The sequence below is a fragment of the Polyodon spathula genome, chromosome 5 (genome assembly GCF_017654505.1).
Source record: "Polyodon spathula isolate WHYD16114869_AA chromosome 5, ASM1765450v1, whole genome shotgun sequence".
NCBI classification, from domain to species: Eukaryota; Metazoa; Chordata; class Actinopteri; order Acipenseriformes; family Polyodontidae; genus Polyodon; species Polyodon spathula.
The window spans coordinates 59860172-59874184 of record NC_054538.1 but is presented as its reverse complement, the minus strand read 5'-3'; the positions used below and the strand labels follow the sequence as shown (position 1 = coordinate 59874184).

The 14013-nt window shown below is 36.7% G+C and overlaps 1 protein-coding gene across 2 annotated transcripts in view; it reads right to left on the bottom strand.

Annotated features, from left to right (window-relative positions):
• Positions 1 to 14013, bottom strand: part of LOC121316108 — an 89834-nt gene that overhangs the window by 6790 nt on the left and 69031 nt on the right. The window contains exons 8-10 of one of the 2 annotated variants that reach the window (XM_041250883.1): positions 6673 to 6800; positions 6019 to 6097; positions 4530 to 4682 (exon numbers count right to left, since the gene is read on the bottom strand). In XM_041250883.1, coding sequence (XP_041106817.1) covers positions 4645 to 4682; positions 6019 to 6097; positions 6673 to 6800 — 245 coding nt within the window. In that variant the 3' untranslated portion in view covers positions 4530 to 4644. Of the gene's footprint in view, positions 1 to 4529; positions 4683 to 6018; positions 6098 to 6672; positions 6801 to 14013 lie in introns of those variants that run through there. The other variant, XM_041250882.1, reaches the window with a different exon arrangement.

The following is a 14013-nucleotide window of genomic DNA, read 5'->3' as shown; positions in this document are numbered from 1 at the left end:
AGGAGGATAATGGGAAATGTAGTTCTGAGAGGTCCATGTGGGTACATGGGAAGCCATCTTGAGGCAGGGAATGCAATTTAAAAGTTTAAAAACTTGTCAAAATGTAAAAATAAAATAAAACAATACATACACCTTACGTAAACAGTTGTAGCAACACATGGGAACAAGTAACACAATAATATAAAAAGGTCCTTATGTACCCTTTAAACAGTAGGTTAGAAATTTCAATTAACTTTACTAATGATCCCATTTTTTATCATATCATTACTATTCGTTCTGTTTTCTAGTTTGTTACCCATTTTGTATTCATTAAAGCAATCCTGAGCGCAGCTTCAAGTTTAATAAATTCTGTCACTGAAACCGATTAAGTTTAATTAATGAAATGTCATCTCTTGTGTGTTTTAACACCAACATAATGAAGGCCGATACTTGAGGGTCAAGAAACGCGATTACAAAAATTGATTTGCAGCTTTATAGGATATACAGTATATTCCAGCCTGTCCTTTTACTCATGTAACAAAGCTAATATCAATATTTGTCACTTTCAGATTATGAACCTGCGAATAAATTAACCCTGTAACGTGCTTCTAGAACGCAGTCACTTGCTTGTGTTCTTGTATCAAACATGTGGTTTAGATTTCATAGATTAACATTTTTGTTCACTATGTCTGTGTGAGGTGAGAGTGTATTAAATGGAATGTCCAGACAGTAATTTATGTGTACAGAAATAAAATAATTTATTTTTATTATCTATACACAACAAAATAATTAAATAACAAAAGAAAACAAAATGATGTGAGGGAAGGAGTGCAGGGGTGAAATCCAAAACAGACCGTGAGAACTCGTCTTTAATCGTCTTCGTGGCGAACCATACATAAACAAAAAAAGACAAAAGAAATGTTAGTGTTTTAAAAAATCCCGCTGCACCAAACTAGTCTCCCCCTCCATCCGTTACTCCTCCTATTTTACTTTCGGACCAACCCCGAACACAGCAGTACGTTCCCTTTAGTATGTAATGTCCCGCCTCTGTAGTCAGTGGAACACCAATCCCCAACTGACAAGTGTCCTTATCCTTCACTTGACTCCAGTGGCTGGAATTTACATACTCGTACTTCCGCCCCTCACCAAGGTGCGGTCCCTCAAAAAGATGACTTTTGCCATGGTCACGAGATCTTGGTAAGGGAAGTCCCGAGTTGGTTTGATGCCATCTACTGTCGGGAGGCTGAATCACAGACCGAAATCCCTTTGACTCATCACAGTCTGATTGGCCAACATCCTCTCATTTTCCTAAATTAGGATAATTTAAATTAGCTTTTTTTCAAACCACCTCTTATTGGGGGAAATTATGTAACTTAACAAGTGTTTGCTTCATATATCCGTTTTAGGGTGGCAGTGATTAGATGCATTACAGTATAGATTATTAAAATAGACCCCAGTGTTGTCTAAATCGGGGGTCAGCAACCTCAATGTAACCATGGGGCCACTATGGTAAACCCACTCGCTAGTTTTTTTTATTTTCATACCAAAAATCTAGCTTGTTTAGTTTTTATACATACTGCCTGTCCCGTCTCCGTTCCAGGTGCCGCTGTCAATCATCTCAGTGATCTGTTAGTATAGTTTCACTGTCACTGGCATTTCACCCAGTAATGACAGCTCTCGCTGACTGAAGCAGCGCCAGAATGCTCTCTTTTGTTTAAGTGACTGTCAATCATCAAAGCACCTAATTTTGAAATTAGCAGGTTAATGTGTAGGTAGGCTTTTGCTATGTATACAGTGACAGTTACTAGTTTGATTTGAAAATGGGGTGCAAGAGGAAAACACTTAATGAATATTGTGCACAATCCCCTCACAGACATCTCCGCGGTAGGACAAAGCAAGCCCATCTGCCTTACCTTCCAGTGACTCCAGCTGTGCTGAAGAATAACTGTAACTTAGTTCTGTTCAGCTAATGCTTTGTTCTGTGCATACTATTTTTACTTGTAAATTTATGTTATAAAAGTCTGTGTAATACACTTATATGCTGTGTTTTCTATGGTTTATTTGAGACTTTTTTAAAACGTGTGTAGGATCTTTATCTTTACAAGGTATAGTTCTGCTGTGACCAAATGTTATTTCAGTTAGAATGTAGGTAACCAAGGTTTTGTTGTGTGTTGAATATGATAAAGGGGCTTCGCTAAATGAGACATTTCTTAATGGCATAAAAATTCTGTTTTTTTTTTTTTTTAAACACAAAGGTCGATTTCACCCATTCTCTGCTTGAATTGAAAAATAAAAATAAAATAAAACGGTAAATTCTTTCTAAAATAAACGCTGATATTAATCATCGATTTGGCAAAAAAAAAAAAAATTCAAATAGTAGCAAGCCTACTCACAACCAATCAAACTTTATGGATTTCATTTTTAAAGGTGGGCCCCTAACTTATTACAGTATTATTATGACAGAGGGGTCAAAATAATACAGCTAATTTTGTCCAGGAGGTCACAATAATTTGGTATCAAAAGAATACACTACAAAGGCAATTTCTGTCTGCCTTTAAAGTGATGTTTCATAATTTTTTCATTTAAATATACCAAATGAAATGTCATTGCAAATGGTTTGAAATGTTTTGTCATTTAATTTATTAGGTTTCTTTTAGTATATCTACATTTAGCATTAATGGTTACAAAGGATGTTACTTCATTTAATAATATTGCGTAACTGAAAATGAATAACCTAATGTTTCTTGTAACCCATTTGACCTATCCTTTGCAGAGGTCTGTTATAATTTAATAATAAGATGCCATTGGAAATGTTTGCAAACCCAGGTCTCTTACAGTGCTAGCACTCTGCAAACTGAGCTCTTGTTGCAGGGGTGCGACCCCTGTATGGGATGACCTTCAGCTGAGATACATACAGTCAATGTCTAAAATGCACAAACTCTTTTTTTGTTGTTGCTTAAATCATTTAATATTTTAATAAACACCTTTCAGATCAACTGCCCTTGCAGCTGTTAAAGATGTAAGATGTATTGGTCTGACAGGCTAAAGCTAGTCAGCCTTCCTTTGCACAAATATCTTAGTTCAGTTGTAAATCTATTCAATTGGTTTCAATTTTAGTTTTTTTGACTTCCATCTCTGACTCAAATTCTTAGAAAATGTGTCAGGGTATTGCTACGAAATATTCCCTGAGGTATTCAGAATTTATTAAATTACAGCATTTTGTGTTTTGAACAATTCTTGGGAGCAGTCTCTTATTTTTGTTTGCTAGATCAGACTAATTACATAATTTTATTTATTAAGCAGAAGTTTAATAAATGAACATGAAAGGTTACAATATGTTTTTTCAAAAGGGACTAGAACAATCACAGTATTCTGATTTTGACTGGATTATCTCTGTAGAGACATGCACTTATTTCCCTGGAAGTAATTCTAATGATCAACAGCTATATTTTCAAAACCAAGAGTAATAGATGATCAACAAAATTATATTATATTTTTGAAAATATATAATTAAAATTAAAATTAAACCCTCAACCCTCACAGGGTTTTAAAAACAATACATATTGTGAATGATCCATCAGCCCAATCATCACTTAGCATTAGTATCTGGTATGAAAGTATTGATATATGCCAATCTTTCTGTGTATTACTTAATTTCCACTTGATAGCTGGTGACAAGGAAGCAGATACCAGCCTCACTAATCAAGACTATTGATAAGTCTGACATACAACCAACTGATATAAAAATCACACTTAGGCTACAAAAACAGATGGCTTTTATGATTCAAATCCAAGCCAATGTTGATCATTCAGAAATTAAGATTCTGATGTTGTGAGGATATCTAAGCTGTTTAAAATCACTGCAGGTGATTATTTTTTTTCAGCAAATACAACGGTTGTTGAGGTAACTCATAATTAATTAGATACATGTAGGCAGGTGTATCTACCAGAACGCATTTATCTTCTATTGTGTTTCAAAGCAGGTAGAGCAAAAGAAAGCAAAGAAAGTGCAAAATAAATGTATCCAAGGGAGCGATGGAAATTTTAAACAGGCACTTGTGGCAGAGCAGAGCTCTGCCCTTTATAAATTGGCAGTTATGGGGTTAAATTCCCCTACCTGCCTGGATTTATTGTGTTCAGGTGGCTGAGGTTGATTAGAGCAATTAACGATCAATCAGCACCTAGCCACCTGACATAAAAGGAGGCCTCGGCTTCTCATAAGAGAGAGGAGGGAGCCGAGAAAGCAAGCTGGTGTTTGTGTTTGTGTTTGTGTTTGTGTTTGTGTTTGTGTTTGTGTTTGTGTTTGTGTTTGTGTTTGTGTTTGTGGTTGTGTTTTTTTTTTTTTTTTTTTTTATTGTGTTTTGTGTTTTTGTGGTTTTTTTGTTTTTTTTTTGTATTTTCTGATGCAGTGAAGGCATTGCCCAGCCTGGAAACCTTTATTTTTGTAAGTCTTGTTCTATGTCTTTCTATTTGTGCTTAAATACCTTTGTTTTGGCCCTTGTGCCCGTTTATGTTGTGTTTATTTGTAATAAAAGTATTATTTTTTGAACTGCAGTCTGTCTCTGGGCCTCTATCCACTCGCCAGCCTGTCACAGCACTTCTTGTTTTCTTTTTAAGGATTAGTCTTGGATAGGCCAACACATGATTAAGCATGTGACAACACAGTCAGTGCCCTCTCCAATGGGGGGTTATCAGGGAAACAACTGCTTAAAAAAACAACAACAAACAAACCAATTAGAAAACGTTATCTAAATGTAAGATATCAGGGTCTATTCAAATGATTTAAATACTGCCACTGTTTAAATAATTAATTAATAAATAACCCATGATTAGGAAAAAAAACCTTCAATAGTGAATTTTAGTCTCTTTAGTATATTTATACCTTGTACTTTTAAACACAATTTACAAATGCTGAAGGTAAAAGAGAATATTTTATACATTCCTTTGAAGTCTACAATCAATACTATGGGGTAGATGTACTAAGATGGGCCACTCGCAGCACAAACTTACCGCAGTTTTCATTTTCGTTGCGACACAACAAAATTAAAATGTTGTCGCATGTACTAAGAGAAGATATGCTAATGAAGACAGCCACAATATACTAACTTAAATATTTGTTGCATCTTCTTAGCAAGATCTCTAGCATTATACGTTGCGAGAGTCTTGCGACATTGTTCAAATAATTAGCGAGAATTGAGTTGTGGTTTGCTGCAGCAGCGGGTGCCTGAAGGATAACGTCTACACATTCAAGGGTGCAAGAATCAAAATAACATTGTTTTTGTTAAATGTAAACGTCATCTGTACAATGCATTCTGTTCTGTCTTCATTTTACCTATTTTAAAACTGATAGGATACTTACAGGAGGACAGTGAATTTTCATTAATACAAATTTCAAGGGACTAGCTGCAAATTTTGCATTGTACCACTAACTCATATTATCACAAGTAGCCTATAAGCCTAATGTATACTGTCAGTTTTTATTTAAGTTAGTCACTGATGCAGTGTTAAATTGTGCACAATTACAAACCACCTGCACATTAATAGAATAGGTGTGTTTCCTATTCCTATACAGATGCTCAGAATGAGCTGGAGGGGTTAGTGGCACATGTGTGCAGTCTATTGCTCCCTGATTTTAGGGAAAAATAGGTATTTTGCTGTTCACCTCAAAAATACATTGAGTACAACTGTGACTGTTTAAAACATGCTTTCAAATGTTCTGAAAAAAATGATGCATTTCCTAAAAAGTTGCAAATAACACTGTGAATGTTTAGTACATTTCACCCTAAACTTCCAACTTGTTTGCAACTGGTTTGCAAATGTTGTGACAGCTGCAACACTTTAGTACCCCTAAGTTTTTTTTTATTTTTTTATTTGAAAAATGTTTAGTTTTGACGCTTTCTCCACAATATTACTGCATGTGACACGTGCCTCAAATATCTTTTTATGTTCATACAGAATGTAAGTAAAGAACATTCAATTTTGATCTATTTCTCATATAACATTTTTAACACCAAATACAATGGTTAAAAATAAGCTTACTTTTAGGAATATCTTTATATCTTCTAGAAGTAATTGGCTTTTTTGTTGGATTATCATTGATTGGAGAGTCTTCAGATGACTGTTGGGAAGAGAACAAGTTTCACAGTTATTTATAGAAACTTATTCTTATTTGTTAGTGTTCTGTAATGTTCAAATGCTCTTTCAAAATTGAATTGAGATCTGTTTTATCTTATCTCATTCTAGTTTGGTATTGCAGTTGTGCCAGAAACCCAAAGCCCACTTAAGACCTCCCTAAAGAAGTGGAATCATATGTTGTGTTTATAACTAGTCTTTGTTTTGCATCAGGAAAGCAGATATAAAGAAATAACAGAGTGGAAATGTGACATCAGACCAAATTAATGATCAATAAATAATATACAGCACACCGCAACAAGCCTTTGAAAACACACTGAAAAAGAGTTCTAGCCACTGAATTTATTTAGTGTTTGTTTTAGTATTTCTTAATTTGCATAAAGATGGATGACATTAGAGGGTGCTTTTCTCTGTGCTATTAACACTTTGGAGTAAAATGCTTTGTGAAATTCATCCCAAGTGAAATATTAAATATAAAATTGGCTATATTCTGATAAATACCTACTTTCTTTTAGTGTCTTTTGTTAGAAGTAACATGATCACTCTGCCTTCATTTCTTACCTGTCTGTTGCTGTAATGTTCAGTTGATCTTTGTTTTAGCTCCAATGACCTTGAGATGAGGCTTGCAGTCACCATTGATACAGATGTAGGCTTTTTATTGCCTAGGAAATCATTTTCAGTGAGGTTCCCTAAAAATAAAAAGTACATTAGTAATAGTAAAATATGGTGAAGCATTATCAGAACCTCATAGTATAAACTTGTGTGAATTTACTGTTTTACTGATTTTATGAGAATTTCAACAGTACATGTTACAATATGGTTGTGCAGTACACTCAAGCTATAGTATTTCAGATACTGTAGGGTGTGTAGTAACTCCCCTAAACACTGTAAAAGAGTGAGAGATATACATCACAGTAACACAAGGAATGTGACTGAAGAATGCTCAGTCATACACTTTTTAAAATCTGCATTTTAAATTCAGAAAAAACTTTTTGAATTGCAACAGAAATTTGTGTCTGAAAAAAAATACAATAACTAAAGGCAGTTTGAAATCAAAAGTCCAAAAGTGTATAAATAATGCAGTGAACCTCCAAAGGGCACATACAGACACAATATACAGCCCCCTTGTGATCAAGCTTCTCAGTACTGCATCGGCAGCCCCGTGGTAACCTTTGTTTGCTTTTTTATCTTCAGACTTTGATCTACCCAAAAACATATTTGCAGCTTCAACACATGGAGTTGCTACTTGATATCTGTTTATCTGTGCTACTGCGGGTCTTCTTAAAGCTGTACTCCCTCAGACAGTAGGCAACAGTTGTGTCCTTATGCTGTCAAATGTATCTTTGCTTTCCTAATTTACATGTGCCAGTTGGCTTTGTTACAGAGGAATAAAAATGGACTGGTATGAAAAAATATTTGCACTAATAATGAAATATGAGGTTCAAGCTTGCATATTATATGTTAAAATGTAAACCTCTATTTACATTATGTTACATTATACATAAATTATGGCTTTATGCCTGGGAAGTTACATTTCAAAACACTACATTAAACATGTGTGTCACTAAGGCAAGTTTAAGCAGACCAATTTTCCAAAACTTTATTCACAGCGCATGCATCACAGAAGAACATTAAATAGTTTCTAAGATTTAATTTTTTCACATACCGCATTTGAACTAAAACACTGTAAACAAGGCACATTTTAAAAAGAAATAAGGTATGCATTTTTATTTGAAAATAGATCAGTCAAATAATACCTGCTTCACATAGCAGCTATTATGTATGTTAATCCTGACAGTGACTTTAAAAGTTTGTTTCATGTACATGCCCAAGAGGTAAGCTCACAGTAAAAGGATCTGGTTGAAGAGTGATCAATTACAGACCTACTGTGCAATTAGAGAATTGCTTTATACCAGAAGTTCAATTCTAATAAGAAACTAAGCACACTATTATTCCACTATTTCAATGAGAAGTCTTGATCAGTGCAGTCAAGTTTTGGTTTAACCAAATGAACAGAATAAACTGCCATGGTAATTATAGTCAGTTTTGGGGACTGTTGTATAAAGAAATAGGTTACAGTTACTGGTTATGGTAGATCCTAGTTATTGCTTAGAAATCAATGTTACTGTCTTTTTTTAGGCATTGCCATTTCTTTTCTTGATTGAGTATTATTTAAGTGGTGTGGAAGGTCTTAGAATAAAATTGAGCAAGTGTTTTACTAGCCCAAATGAATATAGACATTTCAAAATGATTTACCAAATAGAGTATTACTTCTGGCCCTGTGATGGGGGTGCAACGGGTCAGAGCTGTGGTCGATCCTCCCAATCGCTGGTGGCGTTGTGCAAAACGGGACGAGACCAGCGGAAAGGCAAAGGTCGAGCCGTCCGAGAATTCCAGAAAGATCACCCTCCCCGACTGAACGCAGAAGTCCGCGGCCACCGCGCCACATAACCCAGCCATGGTTACTATGTACACCGATTGGGTACAGCGGTGACCGGGGCCAAGGCCAAGGTTGGGGTCGGGCAGTATTTAAGAGATGGTACGATCTGCGCTTGCTCTCTCAGTCCTGGAGTTAATAGTAAAAGGAGACGTGTTGTGTAATTTATTTTTTTTGAAAGGTGTTGTGTTTACAGAGAACGGAGGAGGCGATCCGCTCTGTTACCCGGAAGAACGACCGGAAGCACGGCATTAAAACCTGCCCAGGACCGGGAGCCCCCTAGAGGCCACTACGAGGAGTGCCAATAGAAAATATTGTTCTTTTATAGTTATTGCTTGAGTGTGTGTGTAGGACTTTTGTTAATTTTTACCTTTTTATTTTCGTCTCCTCCTTTATCATTGTTGATACTGGTGGGGACTTATTTTGACTATTTTCTTTTTTTTTTGTTGTTCAATTTTGGTCGGTGGCAACCTTCAGTCAGATAAATAAAAAACCCTACTGCGGGGAAACCATACAAGTCCTGAGAATTTTTTGCCGGTCCAACGACCACCACCACCTGACTCAGCCCACCAACCTCCCACAGGCCCATTAAACATGGCCCAAATAATGTATTTGTTTTAATTACAGTTTTAATCATAGCCAAATGTATGTGCATCATATAATTTTCCATCAGTTAAAAACACCTCAGTTCACTAAGCTTGCATGCTTCAAATAATGGCAACTTTAAAGGCACTGATTAAAACAGGCTTAAGAAACAACACACTTTCATTTGCATCTGTCAGTGCATTTTTACAATAGAAGTACTGGATTTTGAAGTCAATACAATTGGCATTTTTTTAGTATTTTGTAGTGATGAGCCTTTTTCAGTTGCAACTTTATTTGCAATATAACCAAAAAGTAACTCACTTTTCAGAACAAATGTTTTATGTTATCGACTTTCATTACTTGTCTGAACCATTACAGTTACAAGAAAAAATGAAAGACAATAATATATTTGGGTCTCTGAATTGTTTGCTTTTTACTTCTGCTTGCAGATACCTACCTGTGTGGAAATGTCCCTATGTTCTGTACTCTGATAATGAGGCAGTTAACAATCTACAAATCAAATACTGTCTTAAGTTATGGCCTTTGCCTTTTGGAGCTCAGCATACTACAATATTACACTGTGAACGATACCCCACCACAACCTTTTTTGCCAAGCAGATCATCTCAGTTAGAGGAGCCGAGAAACACAAAAAGAGATTATTTTTCTTTTGTATTGTTGTCCAAAATGTTTTAACAGAGCAGCTAATTGCCTTTGACTAGCGTAGGAACCATTGCCCTGCCTCCAGAGCCACACTTGATTCAATCTGGTATCTAAACTGCAAAATTTCAAGTGAATGGAATTTGCATTTTCTTCTTATCTAATCTACTGCTCTTTCTGACACTTGTTTTATGACTAAGCATATATGTGATTGGCGATCTTATCTCACAATAAACACATTTTCCCCAAAGACTACACCTTAAATACAGTAGTCAGATACACAGATGTTAAGTGTCTTAACCTCTGCACTCAGTGAGCTAGATCCAGTACTCCTTTTAATATAAGCGGGTACATTCTTTGAATCAAGTGTCAATCACCTGACTGTTGCCAGGGACAACAGTCCCTAATCCTGTGTGTAACTCTTATGAGATTAATTGTGCATTTGTTCCAAAATATTTCTAAAGGCACAAATTAAAATGAATATGAATGAATAGCAATAGCCCACTTAAAGAGAAATATTCGTCAGTTTAAAAGCTCTTTCCCTGCCTTTCATCACCTACTATTAATCACTGTATAGATTTATTTTCTCTTTTTGATGCTTTTTGCAAACTATTAAAGTCACTCACATAAGAACATAAGAACATAAGAAAGTTTACAAACGAGAGGAGGACATTCGGCCCATCTTGCTCGTTTGGTTGTTAGTAGCTTATTGATCCCCAAATCTCATCAAGCAGCTTCTTGAAGGATCCCAGGGTGTCAGCTTCAACAACATTACTGGGGAGTTGATTCCAGACCCTCACAATTCTCTGTGTAAAAAAGTGCCTCCTATTTTCTGTTCTGAATGCCCCTTTGTCTAAACTCCATTTGTGACCCCTGGTTCTTGCTTCTTTTTTCAGGCTGAAAAAGTCCCTTGCGTCGACACTGTCAATACCTTTTAGAATTTTGAATGCTTGAATTAGGTCGCCACGTAGTCTTCGTTGTTCAAGACTGAACAGATTCAATTCTTTTAGCCTGTCTGCATATGACATGCCTTTTAAGCCCGGAATAATTCTGGTCAGTCTTCTTTGCACTCTTTCTAGAGCAGCAAAATCTTTTTTATAGTGAGGCGACCAGAACTGAACACAATATTCAAGATGAGGTCTTACTAATGCATTGTACAGTTTTAACATTACTTCCCTTGATTTAAATTCAACACTTTTCACAATGTATCCGAGCATCTTGTTATCCTTTTTTATAGCTTCCCCACATTGTCTAGATGAAGACATTTCTGAGCCAACAAAAACTCCTAGGTCTTTTTCATAGATTCCTTCTCCAATTTCAGTATCTCCCATATGATATTTATAATGTACATTTTTATTTCCTGCGTGCAGTACCTTACACTTTTCTCTATTAAATGTCATTTGCCATGTGTCTGCCCAGTTCTGAATCTTGTCTAGATCATTTTGAATGACCTTTGCTGCTGCAACAGTGTTTGCCACTCCTCCTACTTTTGTGTCGTCTGCAAATTTAACAAGTTTGCTTACTATACCAGAATCTAAATCATTAATGTAGATTAAGAATAGCAGAGGACCTAATACTGATCCCTGTGGTACACCGCTGGTTACCACACTCCATTCTGAGGTTTTTCCTCTAATCAGTACTTTCTATTTTCTACATGTTAACCACTCCCTAATCCATGTACATGTGTTTCCTTGAATCCCTACTGCGTTCAGTTTGAGAATTAATCTTTTGTGCGGGACTTTGTCAAAAGCTTTCTGGAAATCTAAATAAACCGTGTCATATGCTTTGCAATTATCCATTATCGATGTTGCATCCTCAAAAAAATCAAGCAAGTTAGTTAGACACGATCTCCCTTTCCTAAAACCATGTTGACTGTCTCCCAGGACCCTGTTACCATATAGGTAATTTTCCATTTTGGATCTTATTATAGTTTCCATAAGTTTGCATATAATAGAAGTCAGGCTTACTGGTCTGTAGTTACCTGGTTCAGTTTTGTTTCCCTTTTTGTGGATCGGTATTACGTTTGCAATTTTCCAGTCTGTCGGTACCACCCCTGTGTCAAGAGACTGCTGCATGATCTTGGTTAGCGGTTTGTAAATTACTTCTTTCATTTCTTTGAGTACTACTGGGAGGATCTCATCCAGCCCAGGGGATTTGTTTATTTTAAGAGCTCCTAGTCCCTTTAACACTTCTGCCTCAGTTCTGCTAAAGTTATTTAAAACTGGATAGGAACTGGATGACATGTGGGGCATGTTGTCAGTATCTTCCTTTGTAAAAACTTGTGGAAAGTAATCATTTAATATATTTGCTATTTTTTTCTTTATCTACAATTTTGCCATTTGTATCTCTTAAACATTTAATCTCCTCTTTGAATGTTCGCTTGCTGTTGTAATATTGGAAAAACATTTTGGAATTGGTTTTAGCTCCCTTAGCAATGTTCATTTCTATTTCTCTCTTGGCCTTTCTAACTTCCTTTTTGACTTGCGTTTGCAGTTCCGTGTACTCTTTCTGCATACTTTCTTTTTGGTCCTTTTTTAATGCTCTGTAAAGTGCCTTTTTTCGCTGAATATTTTTTTTAATTGATCTATTAAACCATTTTGGCAATTTAGTTTTACATTTAGATTTGTCTACTTTAGGGATATAATTGTTTTGCGCCTCTAGTACTACATTTTTGAAGAACAACCATCCTTATTATGTGGGTGTTTTCTCTATTTTACTCCAATCTACTTCTGTTAGTCTCTGTTTCATACCTTCATAGTTTGCTTTTCTAAAATTGTAAACCTTAGCTTTAGTCATTACTTTTGGGGATTTAAAATGGGTCTCCCTTCTGTTTTTTTGTTGATTTCTCCCCCCTTCCTTTCTAGTTTAAATGCTTCTGAACCTGCTCAAGGATCTTTTCTCCGAGTAGACTGGTTCCCTTGTTATTTAAATGCAGTCCATCCCGTCTATACAGATACCCCTCCTTGTAGAATGTGGTCCAATGCTCAAGATACATGAAGCCTTCTCGTGTGCACCACGTCTTCAGCCATGCGTTTAGATGAATTATTTCCAGCTGTCCATATGGTCCTTTGCAAGGTGCCGGTAGTATACCAGAAAATACCACAGTTTTGGTTTTCTCTTTTAATTTCCTTCCTAGCTCTCTGAATTTGTTTTGCAGGGATTTTGGTCTGTCTCTTCCAATGTTGTTTGTACCGATGTGGACGACTACTACCGGGTCGTCTCCTGTTCGTTCTAGGAGCCTGTCCACGTTCTCAGTGATGTGCTTGACCGAGGCTCCCGGAAGGCAGCACACTGTTGTAGTAAGGGGGTCCAAACTGTGAATTGAACTTGCTGTGTTTCTCAATATGGAGTCCCCAACAATCATGACCTCCCTTCTTTTTGCTGTCTGGTCACCACTGTCAATGGGATCCTGGATGTTGTTCCTTTCATTCTCTTGTTGTTGGTTCTGCTCATCAAAATTCTGAAGTGACTCAAATCTGTTGGTTGTTTTGATTTCTTGTGGTTGTTTTTGATGAAGTTTCTTTTTTTCCCTGCTTCTTCCTACCTGAACCCAGCTGTTCTGACCTTCTATCTCCCTGGTGGCTTTCAGTCTGTTAGGGGTGATGCAGACTTCCATGAATTGTGGGTGTGCCAGTTCCTCAAGATCCTGTTGCTGTCTCACTTCTTCCAGCTCCATTTCTAGCATACTTACTAGTTTATGCAAATCCTGGATCGCTCGGCACTTTACGCACACTTGGTTTAGCTCCGCTGGGTTTTCTCGGATTTCCCACATCAAGCAGGTGTCACAGATTACTGGCTTGAAGACCATGTTGAGGTTTTTTTTTTAAGTTTAGTTTCTTCTGCAGCCGTCAACCTGTTTTCAAACTGCTTCTAAACTGCTCTGTACTTTTCCAAGCCTGTACTTCTCCCACTCGCTGTCGCTGGGAAGACCGCCTCGTTTAACTGTGTTGTTCTGCTGTGCTGTTGGCTCCTCCCCTCGCCCGTGTCTCAGAACGGCGCTGAATTTGAATCAGCTGCTCCGAGTTTCAGCTTGTTTGTTATCAGAAAAACACACACGGCTGTTTGACTTTGAGCTGCTGCTGTGTTTCCCCAATGTCCTCTGTTTTCTGATTAAAGCAATTCAAGATGCAATTTCTCCTTTCTGCTTCTAAACTGCTCTGTACTTTCCACGCCTGTACTTCTCCCACTCGCTGTCGCTGGAGGGGCATATAAGAGCATCTGT